Here is a 24242-nt window from a genome sequence, read left to right as displayed (position 1 = left end):
AGAGAATTGATTCCATTTACTATAGCAACAAGAACCATAAGATACCTGGAAAGAGGTAAAGGATCTGTACTGGAGGAACTATAGAACATTCATAAAAGAAAATGAAGAAGACCCCCAAAAATGGAAGACCATTCCATGCTCGTGGATCAGAAGAATAAACATTGTTAAAATGTGTATACTATCTAGAGCAATCTATACTTCCAATGGCATCCCAATCAAAATTCCACCAGCATTTTTCAAAGAGCTGGAACAAACAATCTTAAATTTGTACAGAACCAGAAGAGACCCTAAATTGCTAAGGAAATGTTGAAAAAGAAAAACAAAACTGGGGGCATCACGTTGCCTGATTTCAAGCTTTACTACAAAGCTGTGATCACCAGGACAGCATGGTACTGGCATAAAAACAGACACATAGACCAGTGGAACAGAGTGGACAGTCCAGATATGGACCCTCAACTCTGTGGTCAAATAATATTCAACAAAACAGGAAAAAATATACAGTGGAAAAAAGACAGTCTCTTCAACAAATGATGCTAGGAAAATTGGACAGCTATGTGTAGAAGAACGAAACTCGACCATTCTCTATTACCATACACAAAGATAAACTCAAAATGAATAAATGACCTCAATGTGAAGCAGGAATCTATCAAAATCCTAGAGGAGAACATAGGCAGTAACCTCTTCAACATCGGCCACAGCAACTTCTCTCAAGATATATCTCCAAAGGCAAAGGAAACAAAAGTGAAAATGAAGTTTTGGGACTTCATCAAGATCAAAAGCTTCTTGCACAGCAAAGGAAACAGTCAACAAAACAAGGAGGAAACCCACAGAATAGGAGAAGATAGTTGCAAATGACACTACAGACAAAGGATTGGTATATAAGATCTATAAAGAAGTCCTCAAACTCAACACATGCAAAAGAGATAATCATGTCAAAAATGGGCAGAAGACACGAACAGACACTTCTCCAAAGAAGATATACAAATGGCTAACAGACACGTGAAAAAAATGTTCATCATCATTAGCTGTCTGGGAAATTCAAATCAAAACCACATTGAGATACCACCTTACACCAGTTAGAACAGCCAAAATTAACAAGACAGTAAACAACATCTGTTGGAAAAGATGTGGAGAAAGAGGAGGGGAACCCTCTTACACTGTTGGTGGGAATGCAAGTTGGTGCAGCCACTTTGGAAAACAGTGTGGAGATTCCTTAAGAAATTAAAAATAGAGCTTCCCTATGACCCTGCAATTGCACTATTGGGTTTTACCCCAAAGATACAGATGTAATGAAAAGAAAGGCCATCTGTACCCCAATGTTCATAGCAGCAATGGCCCTTCAATGGACAAATGCATGAAGAAGATATGGTCCACGTATACAATAGAGCATTATGTCTCCATCAGAAAGGATAAATACCCAACTTTTGTATCAACATGTACGGGACTGGAAGAGATTATGCTGAGTGAAATAAGTCAAGCAGAGAGAGTCAATTATCATCTGGTTCCATTTACTTGTGGAGCATAAAGAATAACATGGAGCATATGGGGAGACAGAAAGGAGAAGTGAGTTGGGGGAAATCGGAAGGGGAGACGAACCATGAGAGACTGTTGTCTCTGAGAAACAAACTAAGGGTTTTTGGGGGGGTGGGGTGTTGGGTGAGCCTGGTGGTGAGAATTATGGAGAGCACATATTGCATGGAGCACTGGGTGTGGTGCATAAACAATGAATTCTGGAACACTGAAAAGAAATTTTAAAAACAAAATTAAAAAAAAAAAAGATGCCCATCACCTGGGACCAAGTTCTTTAAGTTTAATGTGCTTAAAAATACAAGAGAAGCTTTAAAAAAAATCAAAAACAAAAAATAAAGAATAGAAACCTAACCTCCAACCCCAGTGACTGTGATTCAGGAAATCTGGTTTATGAGACTGTATTTTAGCACTTTCTCAACTGATTCTGATGCAGGCAGGTAAGCTATAGGCCATACTGGGAGAAGCATTGCTCTGAGATGTGGATCCTAAGAGCAGGAATGAGGGTAGGGGTTTTGAATGCCAAGGAGGGTGGAGAGATAGTGATAACCCACATGACCTAATGATCCTGAACAGCTCAATCTATCTTGCAAAAGACCTGTGCATGTAACTGAAAGTTATAATCCAAAAGTTATAATCCAAGATTATATACATGATTATCTATATCTCTCAAGGCCTAGAGCTGAGGACAGGGGAAGAGGAGTACTTGGTCGAGTTTTACAATGTAAGAGTGATGTCATTTCATTCAAAGAATCCAGAGGCTGGTGGGGATATCGGAACCAGTGGGACCACATCACATCACACAGAGCCTGAGTTTGGCTATCCCCATCTCCCCACCCTGTGACCATGGAAGCGGCACAGGTTAAGGCATGGTGCTCGGATACATTCATGTATTTTTCCTGCTTAGCTGTGGAAATCAGACTATCCCTCATCCAGATGATATCCAAATTCTCTGGGAAGGCTCAAGCTACTCTCTCTCTTCTTACTAAGGTCAGTGGATTCCTGAGTGATTCATTGGAAAATTAAAAGGAATACAATCTCATTTTGGCAGTCTGCACAGGCTACCCAAGACAACCACCACCTTCTCCCAAACCAGATCTTCCACCAGGGCTTCCCTATCAGGGCCTGCACCAGTCCCTCCTCCCCCACACTCATCCCATTGGCTACCGAGGCCGGACAGTATGTCCTAAATAGGTCTCAAAAGGTTCTCCCATGAGCAACCTGTTGTCTGGATGCCAGTCATCGCCATCACTCTGGGGGGGGGGGCAGCTCCTGCCTTCCTCCCCCTCCTCATTCTCATTTCTATCCATCTCTCTCCCTCCACACTCTCTCTCTCTGTCTCTCTCTCTCTCACACACACACACACACACACTCATACACAAAACCACAATCACACATTCACACACATACACACAGATCAGAGTGGTCACTGCAACTTGTCTGCCTGCTCCCCCACAAAATACCATCCCCCACCTTGCCAGCCTGAGGGTCATTCATGCCTGGACCCCCTTCCAGGCTCAGGTCTCAGCACTCCCCTCAAGTGTGTGGCTCTAAGTCCATCATCCCTGCCAAGGCCTTGGGCTTTCTTCACTCAGTGTGGCTGCTGTGGGGTCTGTATTTCAGGCTTGGGAATGCCTTTTCCAAACTCTCCCATTCCAGGCACCTGTCTCTCTCATCCTGGCTTAGCTCAGGGATCGTCTCACCCAGGAAGGCCCCTCAGAACCCCTCTCCCAGGCTGTGTCAGGTGCACTGCTCCATTCCCCCTTATTTTCTGGGGCTGCCCTGGGTGGCATCCATCAGTGGTAAATGATCTGCTCACACTTCTGATTCTCCCACACCCAGCTGTAGGTCTAGGGCAGGGGGTCAGTTGTCCCTTCCCCCAACCAGTGCCTGGCCCCGAGCGCTCGGCACCAGTACAGGCATTCCCTGAGTGCTTACTGAAATTCTGGACTCGCGTTCTCCAGACTAGATGTGTACCAGGGGTAAGCCAGAGAGGCACAGGCAGGAGCAGCCTTCTGAAGGAAGAGCCATGCCACCATTGTCCGGGAGACATGTTAGGGACACTCTACGGTAGCCATCCTGCAGCAGAGCGGGGACTAGGTCTGCACTAGGCTGCATGGCAGCTGCACATTCAGAGATCTCAAAAGCCACAATAAGAGGGGCACCTGGGGGGTTCAGTTGGTAAAGTGGCTGCCTTCAGCTCAGATCAGGTCATGATATCCCAGAGTCCTAGGAAGCCCCAAGACCGGCTTCGAGACAGCTTCCTGCTCAGCAAGGAGCCTGCTTCTCCCTCTGCCCCGCCCCTCAATGCGCATGTGCATGTGCTCTCTCACACTCTCTTGCTCTGATACACTCTCTCTCTCAAATAAAGAAATAAAATCTTAAAAAAAAAAAAGAGCCACGAGAAACCATAGTCCTCATTATGACACCAAATCCTGTATATCCTGGGCTTTTTTCCCCGAAACATACATACCTATGATAAAGTTTAATTTATAAATTAGGCACAGTAAGAAATCAATAGCAGCTAATAATAAATATTATTAGAAAATTCTAATAATACGCGGTAATAAAAGTTATGTGAATGTGGTCTCTCTGTCTCTCCAAATATCTTCTTGTGCCCTACACACCCCTCCTGTGGCAACGGAAGTGATAAAATACCTAGAGACGGAGTCACGTGGATGACATGGGCATGGGACTCCGCATCAGGCTACTCTTGGCCTGCCTACAATTCGTCAGAAGGAGGATCACCTGCTTCCAGACCATGGCTGGCTGCCAGAAGTGAAACTGCCGAAAATGAAACGTCAGCTGCGGGTCAAGGCTGACTAGCGCATAGCGGTTTAAAAGAAAGCTCCCTGCAAAGCCACAGCTCCACAGGAGGGATGATAGGCTTTGGGCAGATGCTTCCTGCTCAGCTGGGTTCTCACACCTGAGATGCACAGCCAACACCCAATGTACTCACATGTGCACAAGCACAAGTTCCCCCATAATGTCTGCATGGGTACCTGCCACTCATTCAATTCCTGGTCGTCCAGAGGAGCATGGAAAAGCAAGCCCGGTTTGAATGGCAGGTGTGACAGAGCAAGACCCCTTTGGGAGGGGACAGCTCAGGGGAGTTACCAGGGAAAAAGCCAGGCCACCCTCCAAGGCACCCAAGATCCAGATCCAACACTTCCCTGGGCATTGAATCTTGGAGAATGGGGTGCTGATGTCAAGAAGGACTGAGTGAGGGCTAGCATCAGAGGGACACCCTCCAAAATGCCTTCATCCCAGGGCCCCAGGACTCAGAGAGCTATAAAAAGTCAGGCCCTCATGGTCTGCGAAGCTTCTGACTCCAGCAAACCCCTAGACTATCCTAGAAGCATGGGCATGTAGAAATATTTGAGCCACAACTACTGTGAAAAAGGCAAAAGGTTCACATACTTCAACTTCACCGTTTGCCAAGCATTCTCGCTGGGTCTTTTGAATTGAGAGCATATATTATATACATCAGAAAGTAAAATCCTACTGGGTTTCCGATGCCATGATATTTACTGAGTGATTATTAATTCCAGATGAATAGCAGCAGAGGAGGACAAAGGACTGGTTAGGGCTCTGGTCAGCCGAGCATCCCCTGCCACCTTGTCTTTGCCTGGCGCACACTGCCATCTTGGGCAGCATGTCCCCTTACAGATGTGCATTATAGTCACAACTTGGGTTCAAACTCTAAGTCATTGATATTGTCCCTTTTGTTGATATATTGAACAGAAGTCTGCCCATGAGGCTCAGCAGAGGCCAGGAGAGGTCGAAGTCTAGGCAGGAAACAAGTCCTCTGACAGCCAACAGAGTCTTGCACATTGCATATGTATTTGAGCAATTCCATAATATATAATTTCCATTTTGTGAGCAATGTTACTTAAATCATCATTGTTACATGAATTAAACCAACTAATGCTTGTGGAAATCTGAGCACAGCATCTGGCACACAAGTACTTGGGAGACAGCAGCTGTGGTCACGATGACCAGCACCATTATCATCTCCAACCCCGACCTCATGGCAGCCCTCAAAGTGGATACTTTTATTACCACTGCCTTCAAATCAGGAAATTGAAGCTCACAGAGATAAAGCAATAGGCCCAAGGAACATGGCCATGAAGGCATAGAGCATTTGGTCTGAGTCCAAGGCCCACAGCCTCTGCCCCTCCTCCCTGGAGAGCAAGGCCCACTTTGCACAGACAGGGATGAGCCAAGGCACTTGTCCAAGAAGATGCCAAATGTTCTTGGTGGGCAGGGATGAGCAACCTGTCCCCCATTCTCAGCCCACCTCCCTGCCTTTATCCCCCAGATTCTCTCATGAGAGGCTAGGGTTTCACTTATTCTCTAACCATTAGGAAAGGTCGAGGGTGATGTATTTCTTTTAATGAGGAAAAAATTGCTCTATTTATGAAATCTGACTCTTATACATTTAAAAATTACTCATCATGAAACCAAGGTGACATCTGACACAGGATTAATCAGTAAAGAATGTGGGTTGATGCCATCCATAGGTTAGAGACCAACTTTAAACTGTAAGCTATTATGTCAGAACATTTGGAAAATCATCGCCATTATTGTGGGAGTTTCCAGAAGAAGCAGGAAAAAAACATACCCATAGAAACACACAGACACACAGACAGGTTTTGAAAATAGACCTGAGATTATAATCTGATTCTATTGCTTAATTACTAAATGTGTGACTTTGGCCATTTATCCTTTCTTAGCTTGGTTTCTTTATTAGTAAAGTTCTAGGATTGGAAGGGAATTAAATGAATAGAAGTGTTTAGAGCTTAGCCCCCAGAGACATCTGAAAAATGACTATGGCTTCTCATCACTCAAAACCATTTACTAATGCCTTCTGGTGCCGACAACTATTTCCCTGCCCTCTAACAGCTGGTAGAATAAGGTTCAATGCTGAGATACCAAATTGACCTCCATGCTCTCCAGGTGGCCAGGGTAGAGGCCTCCTCGAGAACACACTTCCCCAGAACAGAGAGATCAGGGAGCCTCAGAAAAGGAATTCTCCCCAAGACAAAGCAAGAAGAGAAGGGCCTGGAATCTGGTCAAGGCCATCTCACAAGATGCCGCTGTGGTACCACTGCAGTGAGAGATGTCATGACCTCGAGAAACAAGAACAAAGCAGGAAGCATCATGATCCCTGATTTCAAGAGATATTACAAAGATAGAGTAATCAAAATAGTATGGCATTGGCATAAGATACATAGATTAATGGAACAGAATAGAGAGATCAGATCAACCCACATATATGTTGTCAATTAATTTACAACAAAGGAGCCAAGGCAATGCAGTGAGGAAAGGACAGTCTTTTCAATGAATGCTGTTGAGAAAAAAACTAGACAGTCACATGCAAAAGGATGAAACTGGACCATCGCCTTACACATACACAAAAATTAACCCAAAATGGATTAAAGACTTGCTGTGAACATAAAACCTGAAACCATAGGGGCGCCTGGGTGGCTCAGTGGGTTAAGCCGCTGCCTTCGGCTCAGGTCATGATCTCAGGGTCCTGGGATCGAGTCCCGCATCGGGCTCTCTGCTCAGCAGGGAGCCTGCTTCCTCCTCTCTTTCTGCCTGCCTCTCTGCCTACTTGTGATCTCTCTCTGTCAAATAAATAAATAAAATCTTTAAAAAAAATTAAAAACCTGAAACCATAAAGCTGCTAAAAGAAAAAAGAGGGTAAGCTCCTTGACATTGGTCTTGGCAATGATTTTATGGATTTGACACAAAAAGCAAAAATAACAAAAGCAAAAGTGAACCAGTAGAACTAACATTAAATTTTAAAACTTCTGTACAGCAAAACAAACCATCAGTGAAACAAAAAGGGAACCTACAGAATGAGAGAAAATATTTTTCAAATTGTATATATGATAAAATGGTCAATAACCAAAATATATAAAGAGTTCATATAACTCAATACTAAAAAAAAAAAAATAATCTAATCAAAAATGGGAAGAATGGGGCGCCTGGGTGGCTCAGTGGGTTAAGCCACTGCCTTCGGCTCAGGTCATGATCTCAGAATCCTGGATCGAGTCCCGCATCGGGCTCTCTGCTCAGCAGGGAGCCTGCTTCCCTCTCTCTCTGCCTGCCTCTCTGCCTACTTGTCATCTCTCTCTGTCAAATAAATAAATAAAAATCTAAAAAAAAAATGGGAAGAATGGGGTGCCTGAATGGCTCAGTTGCTTAAGCAACTGCCTTCGGCTCAAGTCATGACCTCAGGGTCTTGGGATCAAGCCCTGCATTGGGCTCCTTGATCAGCTAGAAGCCTGCTTCTCCCTCTCCCTCTGCCTTCTGCTCTCCCTGCTTGTGTTCTCTCTCTCTGTGTCAAATAAGTCAATAAAATCTTTTTTTTTAAATGGGCAGAACATCCAAAGAGATGTTTCAAAGAAGATATATAGGTGATGAAAAAGTATTTTACATCACTAATAATTAAAGACATGCAAATCAATATCACAATGAGATACCACCTCAACACCTGTTAGGATGGTTATCATCAAAAAGACAAGAAATAACAAGTGTTGGTGAGGAACACTCATGTGCTACTGGTGGGAATATAAATGGGTGCAGCCATTATGGAAAACAATATGAAGATATCTCAAAAAATTAAAAATAGAGCTACCATATGATCCAGCAATTCCATTTCTGGACATTTATCTGAAGAAAGTGAAAACACCAACTTAAAAAGATACATGTACCCCTATGTTTATTGCAGCATTCTTTACCATAGCCAGGGTACAGAAACAACCTAAGTGATCATTAATGAATGAATGGATGAAGATGTGGTACAAATACATAGTGGAATATTATTCAGCCATAAGAAAGAAGGAAATCTTGTCATTTGTGACAACATGGATGGACCTTGAGAGCATTATGCTAAGTGATATGCTTCAGAGAAAGACAAATACCATATGATCTCACCTACATATGAAATCTAAAAACAAAAAAAGAGCTCATAGATACAAAGATTACACAGAGGGTTGCCAGAAGCAAGGCATAGAGGGTTGGCAAAATAAGTGAAGGCAGTCAAAAGGTACAAATTTCCAGTTTTAAAATAAATAAGTCATGGGAACATAAATAAGTCATGGCAACTACAGTTGTGACTACAGTTAATATTACTATATTGTATATTTGACTACAGTTGATGATGACTACAGTTAATGGTGGTGACTATAGTTAATATTACTATATTGTATATTTGAAAGTTGCAAGGAGAATAAAACTTAAGAAGCACTTATCACAAGAAAAAAAATTATAACTAGTGTGGTGATGGATGCTAATTACCAGACTTACTGTGGTGGTCATTTCCCAATATATACAAATACTGAGGGGTGCCTGGGTGACTTAGTTGGTTGAGCATCCAAGTCTTGGTTTCTGCTCAGGTCATGACCTCAAGGCTTGTGAGCTCAAGCCCCATGTCAAGCTCAACACTCAGTGAGAAGTCTGCTTGAGATTCTCTCCCTCTGCCCCTCAGCCCACTCAAGCATTCTCTCTCTCTCTCTCTCATATAGTCTTTAAAATATTTGTATACATAAATATCGAATAACTATGTTTTATACCTGAAAGTAATATAATGTTATATGTCAATTTTACCTCAACAAAAAATATATGAATACATGCCTTATTTGTTGGATTAGCTAAAATTAGATTTAGATTAGATTGATCATGACCCAAAATTAATATTAGGCAACACTAATATATACATTGGAAATGTAAGTGTACATTTAAGAGTTGAATTAAGTTTACATATTACACATGGAACACATATATATTGGAAAGAGGATGAAGATAAATAACAATGGTAAACAGAGTAAAGGATTAAACATTATGAGGAGGACTGTTAAATTAATTTGGTGCAATCACTAAAAGACTAATAAAGCGCATAAGATCCAAGTTAGTCGATGGGAAAATTTAAATTAAAAAATTAAAATTCCAATAATTCAAAAGAAGACAAGGAAAAAAATCAAAAGAAAAAGGGGGACCATGGAAAATACAAAATAGCAAAGTAGAAATCGTTCCAAACATATTAGTAATTATAAAAATGTAAACAAAGCACATGCTTCCATAACCAAAAAATACCACACTGGGTTAAATGACAAAATAAAGCAAAAACAAAACCAACTCTTTAGTGTTGACAAAAGAAACACCAAAAACATTAGGACCCAGAAAGCTTGAAACAATAGAATTTTTTTTTTTAATTCCAGGCGCATTCTAACCCAAAGAAAGCTAGCATAGCCTTTTTATGGTTACACAAAATTGTTTTTATGGCAAAATATATTATTGGGGATAAAGAGGGTCACTATAGAAGGTAAAAATTTCTGATTCCATGAGATGATGTAAAAATTGTCAAGATGTGTGATTCCAATATCCTCAGATGTAAGGCAAAAATGAACAGAAATTGGCAAATCTGTCACTACGATGAAAAATATCTAACACAGCTTAGTAAGTGATGTATCAAACAGATTAAATAATCTGAAAATTTGAAGAAGACAATAGATGAATTTGATGTAAAGGACAGAAATAGAACACTGAGTGTTACAACTGGAAAATATGCATTCTTTCAAGCACCCATGGAACACTTATGAAGATTAGTCACATGGGAGGCCACAAGGTCAAGTTCAACTAATTTCAGAGCATGGCCATCATACAGCCCACCTTTTCTCATGATGATAAAATTAGAACTCAACAACAATGAAAGATGACCAAAAATACTCTGTAACTTTGGAAATTTATAATTCAAATAAGACTCAAGAATCAAACTACAAGTCACAAAGGAAATTAAAATATTTAGGACTAAATATTATCAAAAGTGCAACATAATGAAAGTTGCATGATACAGCTCGAGTAAAGTGACAAAAATTTGCATTTAAGAAGTCTCCTAATCAATTAAATTAAAGAGAAGACTACCAGAATGAACCCAAAGAAAGTTGAGGACATAAGAAGAACAACCAAATGAAAACAGAAACAAAAAAATGTACGTATGAGAGATAAGAAAAGCTGAAAGTTGGTCCCTGAGAAACGCTGATAAATAAAAATCTGTCAAGAATGCTGGGGTGTAGGGGTGCAGGGGAGAGAAAAGCAGCAAATGATGTCAGGAGCAAAAAGTTAAAAGGATATTGGGAACAGCCTTATTTATGCCAGCCAGTAAATTGGAACTCAGAATGGGAAAATGAACTTGAAAAATTACTGAGAATGATTCAAAAAGTTTATTCTCACAAAAATAAATCTTCTTCAAGGAAACATGGGGCTTATGAGGTTTTTACTAGCAAATTCTATCACAAAGCTAAGGAATAGGAACAGTGATCTTTATTTACATAACTCTTCCAGAGAATAGAAGAGACAACACTGCCTGACTCACTTTAGGTGGCTACCATAAACTTGATAGTGAAAATAGTCAAGAAAAGAGCGTGAAAGGCCAATCTTTTTCATGAACAAAAGTCCTTTTCAAAAAATCAGCAAATCAAAGGCAGCAATAAATACTTCATGAGCAAGTTGGTGTCTGCACAAATGCAAGGTTAGAAAACCAATTAATTTAGCAGATTAGCTGGAGAAACAAGAACAATGATATGATTATCTACATGGTTGGAGATTTGGCATTTGTCCCCCTCACCAACCACCCCCAGCACTGCTGTATGGCCAATCCAACATCTTTGGATAAATGGGTACAATGTCTCTCAGAAGGGAGTCTCATGGCAGCAAACGTCAGACAGTGTGGAGAGGTAGAAGGCAAGATAGTTTATTGCAATATTAATTTGTGTTTTGTCATTGCTACCTAAGGAGAATAAAAAAGATAGCCCACCCGTTGGGGTACCTGGGTGGCTCAGTTGGTTTAAGCCTCTGCCTTCAGCTCAGTTCATGATCCCAGGGTCCTGGGATCAAGCCCCACATCAGGCTCTCTGCTCAGCAGGGAGCCTGCTTCCTCCTCTCTCTTTGCCTGTCTCTGCCTACTTGTGATCTCTGTTAAACAAATAAATAAATAAAATCTTAAAAAGAAAAAAAAAAAAAAACAACGATAACCCACTATTGCTATTATGTTCTTTCATTTTCTTCCCCTGCAATTCCAAAGGAAGGAGCAGTGTTCTTTGTGCTCAATCGCTTTAGTGGAAGTCTGTTTTGTAGGAATGAAAGTAAAGCATTGTCTACAAAAGTCTGGGCTCATGGAGGAGATGGCCCTGAGAGGTAAGCAGAGATGACTGTTTTTGTTATGAGAAGTGGAAGCAGCCAGAAAGAACAGGAGAAGAGGTTACTGTGGTTATCCTGCAAGTCAAATGACCTCATTTCTGGCAAAGCAGAGGCACGGAGGCGGGGGGCGGGGGGGGCAAAGGCTGCCCAGGACAGCAGGGTGGCTGGGCACAGGCACCAAGCCTCCCTGGAGCAGCAGTAAAGATGGCGATGGAGAAAGTGAGCTTATCAGCAGAGTTCTGCCCTTGGCTTCCATGATCTGAGAAGCCCCCCAGTTCTTGTATAACTCAAAAACATCCTCTAGGGCGTTAGAGAGTAGTAGGGAATTTGGGTAAATTGGAAGGGGAGGTGAACCATGAGAGACTATGGACTCTGAAAAATAGTCTGAGGGGTTTGAAGTGGCGGGGGGGTGGGAGGTTGGGGTACCAGGTGGTGGGTATTATAGAGGGCACAGCTTGCATGGAGCACTGGGTGTGGTGAAAAAATAATGAATACTGTTTTTCTGAAAATAAATAAATTGGGAAAAAAAAAAAAACATCCTCTAACCACGTATTGACTCAGATTGGTTCTCTGCCAGCTCCCACAGTAGAGGAGATTTGAGTCAAAGTTAATTTGATTTAAAGGGAAGAAAGACATGTGACATTTGTGCACCCTCCCACACACCCCCCACCACCGCCCCAGTTTGAAGGTCTAGACTTCCGACCTACTACACATGCACTGGATATTGGGGAGAAAACGGGAGAGAGAAAGCCACTCATGACCCAATTACAGAAGCAGGCAGCAAAGCTCTACCTCTCCTCCAGATCTGGCCACTGCTTGAAGTTGCCTTGGGCATCCCTGCCAGCTTCTTCCTTCTGGGCATTCACAACTGGGTCCTGCCCAGCCCTTGGGGACTCCTTCAGGTCTCTGCGCAGGTGAAGGGTGCCACTGGCCATGCTGTCCAGAAAGCTGAGGATCTGGAGGCAGCTCTGTATCTTGGGTGGGAATGGGCTCGTAGAGGTAAAGGCCACACTCAGCAAATCAGCAAATGGCCTGGCTTTCGTGTCTGCCCCGGAGTGCAGAGGGGCTCCCTCTTCCTCCTGGGCTCCGAAACAGCCCAGCAAACAGAGATCTTCAGCCAACTTCTCAAAAAGCCCATTCCTCTTGAAGAAGTCACCATTGACGGGGTCCAGGTGCAATGCTGCGGACAAGGCACAAAGGGTGTGCAGGACCAGGTCCAGGGTCTGGCTGGGGGACACCATCGCCCACGTCTGCAGTGGGGGCTCCTGGAGCGACCCCTCCAGGTCCGAGAGCAGCGACAGGAGTCCATTGAAGCCACTGGACACTCTGAAAGCAGCACGGCCTTTGGGGGTCTCCAGGATCCTGAGGAGAGACTGAAACATCAACAGGATAAAAATGAGGAAAGCCCAGGAAGAAGCTTGTTAAGGTCGAGCTCCTGCACACCACTGCCAAAGCCTTGCACGTGCTCTTCCCTGGTCAAGTTGTGGGAGCAGCGGGCTACCTGAGAGTGATTCTGAAACCGTATCCACCTTGTTCCTCTTCCTTTTAGTTAGGTTTCCCCTCAGTGCCTCCTTTCAAATGAATGCTGCCAAGGCCTATGCTCAGGGTTTGCACTGGTTTCCTGTCCTGGGTCTTAACTTCGATGCATCTCCCTCCAGGAAGTGTCCTTTGACCGCTGAATTGTACTGCCCCCAGGTCAAGAGCTCACACAGCCCCCTGTCCGTTGTTGAATCAGACTCTCTTCACCCTGCCATGAAGAGACTTGGAAATTGTCTCAGCCCTCCACTAGACTGAAGCTCTGTGAAATCAGGCAACTTCATGCCATGGAATGTAGCACACACTTCATAAATGTTTGCTGAATAAGTGGGATGAGCCATCCCTTGTACTGCAAAGACTCTCAGCGAAATCGTCATAAGGTAGCTTATCATTATTTGTCTCCCTTTCTATGCAAACATGAGTGCCTCTCATGAAGAAAGATGGTAAAGTGAATGGGCTTGATATCTGGTGTGGAAACATGAAGGAATCAAGGTAGAGGAGAGAAACGTTTAAAGGAAGGAAGCATAACTCTAGCTTATAGGATAGAGCATGTGTGAATTTTAGGCTATCATAACATTCATGGCAGAATCTGCCTTCTCCAGGTCACTGAGCTATTCCTAGACAAACTTTTGTTTCCTTCTAAAATCAAACATTTATTGAGCACTTACAATGTGCCATTCATTGAGGACAGTGTGTGGTGTACATTAGGTATTCGACAAATGTTTTGGAAGGAGGGAGGGAGGAGGGAGGGAGGGAGAAAGGAAGGAAGAAAGGGAGGGAAGGAAGGAAGGAAGGGAGGGAGGGAAGGAAGGAAGGAAAGAAAGAAGGGAAGGAGAGAAGGAAGGAAGGAAAGAAGGAAGGAAGGGAGGGAGGGAGGGAAGGAAGGAAGGAAGGAAGGAAGGAAGGAAGGAAGGAAGGAAGGAAGGAAGGAAAATATATGGCCTACTTCTGAATTTGGCTCAAAACCCAGGGAAATTTGATTTTCTAGGCAGGTCCTCAAAAGAAGCATGTAGACTGTTAAAGCAGGTTCTCCAGAAGGGTGATGCTTAGTAAGTGTGAAGTTCAACCCCATGTCTCCCCACTAGCTACTGGAGCAACACTAAGCCTTCAAGACAAGCAAAGCCTTTCTCCATGTTGATGCATCATAGCAGCAGCAGCCTGTCCCTATGCACCACCACGGGACTTGGGGCCAGGACAAGCCACCACAGATCTGCTCCATCTGTGCCTGCCTTGTATGAGCAACCCACTCCCAACAGAATATTATTTCTTCCACCAAGTTGGAAACCCACTCTGAACTTGAAGTGTGTGGGTGGTGATGGTTCTTCCCACCAATTGACATTCCATGTAAAAGGATGAGCACTGATTTAAGGTAGAGCATGGCCTTTTGCCTGGTCACCAACCACCAAGACATTGGGAAATTTTAAGTTCTAGGATGTTAAACCCTCTAAACTGATGGAGTGCTTTCTGTGTCTCCTAGAACCAGTAGGAGGTTGTTGAAAATAAATGAATTGAATGAAACTATGCCATTTATCACAAGGACACATGAAAAAACAAGTATGAAAAAGGGAAAATGATCAAAAAGCAAACAAATCAAATTACAGGCACTGGGTGACCACCAAACTCCCCTCTTATCCAAGAAGCCACCTTCCAATCATCTAATTTGACACCAGATGTCGTTCAAAAGAACTCTATACTTCAAAGAGTGTTGAGAGCAGATACTTTTACAACAGAGCAACCCAATGAAGTCCTTCTTAAGACCCGCGTCTCGCAGAGGGTCTGTCCCCTGTAATTCCTAGATGGCTCCTTTCTCCTCCTGTTGGGAGGGGGAAGGAGAAAGAAATGGCTGTCCTTAATTGTTGCTTTGTTTGATTTATTAAATTCAAAATCATTATCTAAAATGGGGGTAATCTCATTAGAACTTAGACGGCTCTATTATTTCTTGGGATGGGGTTAATTTCATATTTGCAGAGTCATAAAGTAAAGAGTCCAAAATCCAATTACAAAGGCTTAATTTCATAGCAACTAAAGAGAAACATTTCTATCATAAAGGAAAATAAATACTGTGCTACTTCGGGAAACGATTTGTCAGGAACTGGGGGCCTAGGAGGAGGGTCTCCATTACTGTCATTCAACTTTGCGTGGCAATGCATCACCGGGGCTTGCAAGCCTGCGGAAGGGAGTAAATTTAATCAGCTGAAGTCAAAGTAATCAGGCTAGGGTTGACACATTTCAAGAAAGGTCAACGTTAAGCACATTTTCTCCTCCTTAACTCAGTTACCATGTCATCGTCTCGGAGTTAGTATCCCTCCAGCTTGAATCTATAAAATGGATGTCTGCTGCAAAGCGTTAACGACATTAGGACTAACCGGATTTATTTCACATTCTATTATGTGTTATTCCTCATAATTTTCCATGTGTCATGCTGGAAGACTCGTGAGGTAATGTGATTAAGCCCAGAGTTGAACAGCTAAATGTATATTAGCAGATCAATCTGAATTTGTGCATAACCCAATCACAGTCCCACTGGCAGTGGGGAGGAAATTCATTTGCTTACATTATTCTTTAACTCAATTATCATTTGCCAGGATTAGGTGGTGAAGTCACATGTGCTTGTGTGTTGGTATGAAAGCGCCACCTGGATTTTGGAAACTGCCCGAAGGCGGGTGTTTCTGGAGGAATTCTCTCCTCCAAAGCTGCTGCCCAACTGCCTCAGAGAAAGGAAGTGAAGGTCACACCTGGATAGAAATGCATGTCAGAGATGGCAAAACTTGGAGGGGGAGGACTGAGCGTTCTACCTTTGAGGCCACCCTACTCCACCATTTTCCTCTCATCCTACATCTGACTCACTTTGCAGGCCCAGGGCTTCGGGCAGAGTCCACGCGCAGCTTCTAAAGAGGGAGATCCAGCCAGAAAGAGCTAATTTGCCATCTTTGTTTCTAAAGTTCCAGCAGGTTCCCAAGATGTTTAGAAAAAATACAGATTTTATATCAGACTCCAGCGAACATTGGAGAGTCATTCACATGACTCAGTGGGGGGGCCAGGCGGGAGCAGCCCCACGCCTCCGCGCAACCCACCGGAGCAACAGCGTGTCTGCGGTCCTGGTCCTGGGAGAGCCCTAGGCAGCTCCAGGCTCCACCCTGAAACCAGGCAGCAGTGACCCGGCTCCCACGGAGAAGATGGCACGTTGAACAACAGGGTATGACTTTGTTAAATAAGCTTACACAGTGTTAATCCCTTGATAGCATGATTCTGAAACTATATTGAATCTGTAAAACACCAGAAAGACTTTACATTGCTAATTCTAGAAATGCAGTCCTATTACCCAAGGGTAACAGGACTCCAATAAGGTGCCTCTGGGCGGCACAGCAAAGAAGATGAACTTTTTCACGAGCAAAGCAGAGTACTCTGTAACAGACATAGAAACACTTGTTCTCGCCAAGCAAAGGAAAGTCAAAACTTTCCCCTCTGTGGATCTGTCGGACTTGCAATATGAAAATGCCAGAAACAGATGGGGATTTCAATGATTCATCCTCCAGGAAACCCAAGTCCTCACGACTTTGGTCATACGCCTTCTCTGTTGCTTATCAGCATAAGGCTCATGTGAATCAGGCTGAAGACAGACATGTGAGAAAAAAATGTAATAATAGCCTGCTAAAGAGGAAAGATCCCCAGATTTTAAGCCATTAGTCTCAGATTCAAGCTCAACTCATAATTTGTATTAGATGCTTTCTGGCCATGTCTCTGCTGGAACAGTAAGACTGGATCGCAGGAAGCTAAAGTCTTCCCAAGCTATAAACTGCCTTTGGTTCTTGATATCTCTCTCCCCCTTACTCTCTCTCACACAGCCCTCTCTGTCCCTTTACCTCACATCATCACGGGACTCTAGTATCTTTATCTTTCAAGACAGTTAACTTTTTGTTTCAGTAAGTCTGGTTTTATTTCATTTAAAGCTGATTTCTTGGCTCTACAACTAAATCACTGCTTTGGTTCTGGTCATCTGTGAAATGTGTGGTAATTATGGTCATTCTGTCCTTTGGGATTGGCTTCTCGTGATGCCTCGGCCATGCCAAGCACGCCGGCTCAGGCCATGTGGCGATGGGAACACCCATCTCCGGCAGTCATGTGACGGTGACTGGCTCTGTGGAGAAGCAAGTAGGTAAAAGAAACCAAGCACCATTCTCTAAATGTTAGAAGGGTTTTGTATGGAAATAGTCATGGCTGAGTAAGCCTGCTGGTTTAATTTTGGAAGTCAGAGCAACTCTGTATTTTTTTTTTTTTAATTCACCGGTGATCAAAGGCAGTATGTCACGGAGACACGAGCATGTGTTGTGCTGCCCATGTATTTGAGAGGTCCCTGGGGGATACTCGCATTTTCCTCTTCAACAGCATACAACAAAAGAAAGGGAATCTTTAAAACTGTGTAAGGCCCCAAAGACAAAAGGAATGGAAGAGCGACAACAGAATTGTTGACGGGATGGTGGTGAGACAGGAGTTACCACTTTAACTGTGTTAGGATTGTTTGATGATCCTTAACAGTATATCAGAAACAAAAACCTACACTCGTCTTGATTACCCACAAATGACACCCTGATTTTACTCCTCCCCTTGTGTCCTCCATGGTCAGGCCTCTGCCGGCCCCTTACATTCTCGTCCTAGCTCCACTAACCCCTGTGCAAGCCTTCCTCAACACGCGGGGCGGGACTGGGCTCTCCTAGTCCTCTGCTCCCGTGGCTAAGCCTGTGCCCAGTACTTTCCAGGGCATCACCACACAGCACTGCAATGATGGCTCACTTCCTGTGAGCCCAAGTCTGGGAGCTCGTGGATGGCCGTGTGTCCCAGGCCCTCCGCTGCCAGGAGGTAGACACTCACTGAATGCTGGTCAAGTAAACAAGGCGGCTGCTTGGCCACCACTGACTCAGACTCCACTTCCCCAGCTGGCCGTGTCACTGCGAAGTCGCCGGCCAGCCTGACTACCTTTCCTGGTTCCCCTCATATCCAAATGAGTTGTGCACAAAGAAAGTTGAACAGAAGTGAGCCCGTTGCAGGACTGCAGGCCTGAAGAACACCTCATGCAACTCTCCGTGCTCCTTTGTCTCCTGGCTGGATGAGATGCGCAGGTGACAGTGGTCCCTGCATGGCATCCCTCTCCATCCATGGTTGGACTAGACAGAGAAAGGGAACGCCCAACAGGGCTACCAAGGATGTGGGATTCCTTGGTGATAGCAGCTAGTGCTACCCTACGTGGGCAATACAGTGACCCAGGGAATGCCCCGTGTGAACGCCTGTTACCGGCCACCTGTCCGCGGGCAAGCCTGTCGCAAAGGGAGACCTGACATCACCTGCAGAAGATCCAGCTTCAGCTGCAGCTCGCCTTGAGTGGACGAACAGAGAGCGCCCACAATGATGCTCATGTACTCCTCAGCATTGATGACGGACAGCTGCTCCAGGATGCTGAGCGAGGCTCCCCGGTACCAGTCATCATCCAGGAAGATCTTGATGAAGGGCACCATGCCGTGGTCTTTGAGGACAACTGAGGACCAGACAGACAGTATGGGGCTAGAGCCATGGGGCCTCAGCACCTTCATTTTAATGACAAGAAGGCTTTCTCTTTCAACATCCAAGTGTGTTTTGTGCCCTTTATATGTGTGTCCTCTTCCCAATAATTTTTTTTAATTTTCAAAATCTATACCCACTGTTACAATGAGAAGAGGAAAAGAGAAGCTGAAGCTTTGAAGAAATTTAAAAAACAAAAACAAACAAACAAAATACCTTTTTTTTAATTCAATGAAAATTCTGCTTTTGAAATTTTTTTAAAAAAAAATTTCAGTGAATTTTTCTTAGAAACCTACCTAATATAAACATTAACTAGATCATACCTCTATCCCTTAGTGCCAGTTCATACCCTAATCCAGGGCCAAGGGCAATTCTCTCTCTTCTCTGCCAAAATTCGTATTGAAAACAAACCAGAATTAAAGTTATGAACATATATAATTCTGAGCTAGTTTCCTGGAGTGGGGGGACGGATGAAAGAAGTTTATCTAGTGGCATACTTTTGTTTAAAAGTAATCCTAAGAATTCCCTCTGCAGGATTGATATTTGGTGTGATCATGTGTGGAATAAGAACAAGGAAGTAACCGGATCATTCAAGCAGCATGACATGCACTTGAGCTGGTTGGCTCCATGAGACAGGAATTTGCCACTTATGGGCCAGGCATCCCTACATGGAAATCATCTTGGAAGACTATTTTAACATAGGTCCGTGGGTTGCCTGGGTGGCTCGTTCAGTTAAGCATCTGACTCTTGATCTTATGAACTTGAGTTGAAGCCTTATCTGGGCTCCATGTGGGGCATGAAGCCTACTTAAAAAAAAAAAAAAAAGATTCCGGAGCTCTACCTTGACCGGCTACTAATTAAATCTCTGGGAGTGAGTCTAGGAATATGCATTGTAACCAGTACCACCAGGGAATCTTTGATAGTCTAACATTACAGAGTTTCTGGATATGAAATAATTATTTACATTTGGTATCGTTGATCTATGAGGGGCTCAGATAAAGACACCCTAAATCACCAAACCAATGATGTCACTTTGTTGATACATCTGCTTCGTAACATAATGTATACACATGCATAGTTAATGCACCAAATTAAAAAAACATGAAGTCACAGGATCATAAGAAGCTAAAAATGTATTGTATGGATGGAGCTACTGAGCTCATCAGGGGCTGGAAGCCTCTTAAAAATGACTAGTTTTCTTTACCTATGTTTTACAATTCTGATTTTTTTTGAAAAGCAACTTAGTCCGTGCAGCAGGATATTCATAGATTTTACTTGAAAGAGGGTAATTTATGTGGTCTCATAACTTTAGGATATCTCTATCCCAACTCTATTCAATGATCTTAAAAGTAAAGTTTGTCAACCAAGATGTCTACCAAGTTACTGATGATCACTGGACATCAACCAGCAAATGGACATTAGCCACAGCTTTCATGTTGGTTATTCCTTGGCTAAACCTGGCAACACGGACATAAATCATGGGAGACAGTTAATGTTTTGCTCAGCAGTGACAAAACGAGTTTGGTGCCCCTGCTTACCTGCATTCCGTACTGAGCCTTTCAGAAGTGTGACCACAGTTCTCAGCATCACACAGGTCAGTTCTCTTTCTGTATCCTGAACACCAAGCATGGACTCTTTGTTTCCTGCCATATTTAAGAAGCAATAAATAAAATCTTAAGTACACCTGGTATGACTCCAAATCTCTGATCCCATTAGTTTCCTATACTTTTGAGGAAATGAGAACATAATGTTTCTATTTTAAGAGAGTGTGCATCCTAATTCAGAAGAAGTCACCCTATTACTCCTTATAACCATTGGAGCTCCAACTTAAGCACAAAAAAATCCCCTGGAGGGCATGCTAAAATCGGAAGCTGAAATTCCTCTCCAGAATTTCTAGCTTAAGAGGTCTTAGGTGGGATGCTATAATTGCATTTTTTGTAAGTTCCCAGATGATGTTAATGGAGCTGGTCTAAGGACCACTCTTTGAGAACCACTACTCTACACAATGTCCAAAGCCCACCTCCTTGAATTTCCTCTGGACAGTTTTATATTTTGCCATTCATGCCTGGGAGGGAGGACTGCCAGCTCCCACCTGAGGTGTGGAGAGGCTTGCCAGATTCTGGAGTGGATGGGTGTTTCCATTAGATTCATGAAGGCAAACCAGGCCTGTGTGTCCACTGTTGAATCCTGAGAGCCAGAAAAGTGCCTGACACAAGAGGAAAGCCCAATACCTATTTGGGGAATGACTGAATGAGTGGATAAAGGTAGAGTTTATTAACCAGGAGACAAAGTATCTAAGAAAAATAAGAAACAACAGAAACACTAGACACGAGACACTATAACAATGAAATACAACTAGTATTAGAACACTACGGCAATAGAAAGCACAAAGTAAGACCGGATACATCAGCTCACAAAAAAGTTCAAATTCTGCTGGGAATGGTCATAGGTCTGGAGATGCAAATTCAACAGCAGGCTGCTGGAAGCGTTACACAGTAGGGTACCACAGAAACATTAAACAAAAACACTATGTGAAGGGCAGTGGAAAAAAGCATGTGGTGGGATGGTCTCCAAGGCCCAGCCCAGAGGCCCAGATATGTAAAGCAGGGAGCTCCTCATCCACCATCTTGACCCGATTTACAAACACTCCCAGGGAGATGTGAGTCCTTCCAGGCATCCCAGAGTTGCCTGTCTGTCTCAGTCCTCCATGCATCGCCACAGAAGCTGCAGGGGAGAAGACAACTAACATTTCTTGAGCACCTATGATGCTCCAGGCACAGCAAGGGGACCTCGGTACTTCCTCATTTAATGCTGACCACATCCTTATGATGTAGACATTCTTGTACCCATTTAACAGGAGGAAAGTGGCTCAGAGAGGTTAAGGAACTTGCTCAAAATCACTCAGCTCCTAAGTAACATAACCAGGATTTCCGTCCAGGGTTGTCTGACCCCAGTGCCCACACTCTCTCCCTCAGCTTCCACCCCTCAGACAGGCCCAGAGAACAGACAGATGGATGACATCAGCTTGAGTCTGAAGCCCAATTCCAAAAGCAGCCAATGGCTAGAGAGCCCTCAGTCCCTCTCACCCAGTGCAGTAGGAGAAAAGGCCAAATATTGGGGAGAGGTAAGTGGCTGGATTCAGTGTCCTGGTGTGACTTCTCCAGGATGAAAGCCCAGAGGGGCAGATGCGGGAAAGCCAGGAAGAACTGGGAAAGGCGTTCGTTCTTAAACCTTGGCTCCTATCTGCAGGTTGGTGGAGGTGGAGGTTGTGGACAAACCACATCAGGGTGTGTGCCTGGGGCTGTGGTCAGGCAGTGAGAGGGGCCAGCGAGTACTCCTGCCTGGACAGAAGGGAGCCTGGAGTCCCCAGGGGGATGCAGAAGCCGCTGAGGCCAAGAGCACAGGGCCAAGAGAGGGGTGAAGGGGTGTTGCCAAGGAGCCACAGATGCAGAGCCCAGAAGGACACAAAACACAAGAAGTGGGACAAGACTTGGAGCGGGAAACTGGATAACAGTGATCACTGCTCCTGGTAGGAGAACACTGGGCCTGATAACACCTAAAGGAGGCTGTGTACCAGCTGACCCCCAATACATACATGCCATACCCTCTGCCCAGCTAGAACCCCAGGACTCTCGGAACACCCTTGCCTCCCTGACATCTCTCCATCTACATACTCAGACACCATTCAGTGCAGGAAATATCTGCAAGCTGAGAATTCACCAGGCCTGAGTTAGCCCCATGAGTCTGTTTAAAGGTACACCCATCTCTCTGGCCTCTTCATGGGGAAGATCAATCTGGTTACAGGAAATAGAGGACTGTCCACTCTGCAAAGCCAAGTGCCCCAAGATACCTTCTCCAACCACCACCCCCCATTCCAGGTGACATGGGCACACTCACTTTTTCTGTTATGTTGCTGGGCAGCAGAATGGCACACAGACCCTCCCCCCCCCAACCTGCTCCCCTACCCTTCCCGACACTCCTGAGAGGCACCTGACTTCCTCAGGATCTTGGCCCGCTTCCGCAGCTGGGCCAGCAGCAAGCCAAGGAGCCCAGAGTCCCGGAAGATGTCAGTGAAGAGAAGGTCCCTGCCAACTATCTTGAGGACACTCTGCAGGGCCACCAGGGAGCACGGTGACTCGGGGCTCTCCTTGATCAGGCACTGCACCTTCCGCAGGATTTCGTGGGGCACATAATGCAGCTCGAAGACCAGGGCCTCCAGCAGCTGGAAGAATTGCTTCTGCACTGGGGCTGCCTTCAGGGGCACAATCTCCACAAACTGCGAGATGGGCTGCAGGGTCCACTCCAGCAGGAAGAAGTTGCGGGCGTTCCAGGCCCACATGGTCCTGATGGCTGCTAGGACTTTGGTGCAGAGGATGGGGTTGCTGGCTTTGTGGAAAACATTCTGTAGGACTTGGAAGGCCTGAAGATTCTTCACAGTCACCCCTGAAGATGAAAGAGGGACTAATTCCCGCCCATGCCTAGAAACACATACTTGCATTACCTTTGGGAAATACCATTTATAGTTTCTATTTTCCAGCTCCTGTAGGTGAATGTCTATGAGAAGTCCAGAAAAGCCAGCTGTGCTGAGTGTGAGTAAGGCCAGAGCTGCACTGTCCAAGACATGGTGACTCACAGAGCCCTAGAAATATAGCCACCCAACTGGTGTGTTCGATGAGTGTAAGAATAGACAGCAGATTTCTAAGCTACAGTATAAAGAATGCCATTAACAATTATTTATATTGACCACATGCTGAAATGGCAATATTTTGGATATATTAGGTTAAATAAAATATACTATGAAAAATAACTTGACCTGTTTCTTCTTATTTTTTTAAATATGGCTACAGGGCATTTAAAATTATGCAATATGTCTCTTATTATAATTCCTTTGGGGAGCACTGGGCTGAAGGGTTGGTTTTAATCAATTAAAATTCAATGATACTAAAGATTACTAAGCAAAGTCAGTTTCATTTCTAGCCAAGTGGCTAAACAGAGACACCTTCAGAAACCATCGCTTCCTTTCTCTCCAGCTCAAGGGTAAAGCCTCATCTTTTCTGGCCCAGGAAACTCTCCATCAGAAATCTCCTGCCTCCAGCCCTCCCTGCCTCAGACTCCAGAGATGTTCCTGAAACCACGCTCTGGTCTGTGCCCATTTCCCTAGACTCACCCAGATGTGTGCTGTCTCCATGTCTTTCCTCAGGATGTACTTTCTGCCTTTGAACTTTATCCTCTTCCTTTCTACCTGGGCGATCCACTCCAAGCCTTGAAACCCCACTTGAATGGCTCCTTCTGGGCAGAGTTTCCTGAGTAACCCAGACAGACCTGACCCACCTGCCTGGTGTCACCACTGTCCCCGATGCATTTATCAGCCAGTTACAGAGGAGATCATGATTCCATATACATGGGACTGTCTCTAC

General features: G+C 44.2%; 1 protein-coding gene across 3 annotated transcripts in view; it reads right to left on the bottom strand.

Moving 5' to 3' along the window:
• The window catches only part of WDFY4 (WDFY family member 4), a 268432-nt gene that overhangs the window by 206474 nt on the left and 37716 nt on the right, over positions 1-24242 (bottom strand). For all 3 annotated transcript variants that reach the window (XR_006383317.1, XM_044240003.1, XM_044240004.1), the window contains exons 9-12: positions 22816-23268; positions 20364-20468; positions 18612-18802; positions 12529-13109 (exon numbers count right to left, since the gene is read on the bottom strand). Coding sequence is in view for 2 of the 3 variants with exons in the window: in XM_044240003.1 (XP_044095938.1) it covers positions 12529-13109; positions 18612-18802; positions 20364-20468; positions 22816-23268 (1330 nt within the window). In the remaining variant the exon portion in view is untranslated. The remainder of the gene's footprint in view (positions 1-12528; positions 13110-18611; positions 18803-20363; positions 20469-22815; positions 23269-24242) is intronic.

This window comes from Neovison vison, chromosome 2, assembly GCF_020171115.1.
Source record: "Neovison vison isolate M4711 chromosome 2, ASM_NN_V1, whole genome shotgun sequence".
Classification (NCBI taxonomy): domain Eukaryota; kingdom Metazoa; phylum Chordata; class Mammalia; order Carnivora; family Mustelidae; genus Neogale; species Neogale vison.
The sequence above is the reverse complement of the archived record's forward strand: the minus strand, read 5'-3'. Positions and strand labels throughout refer to the sequence as shown.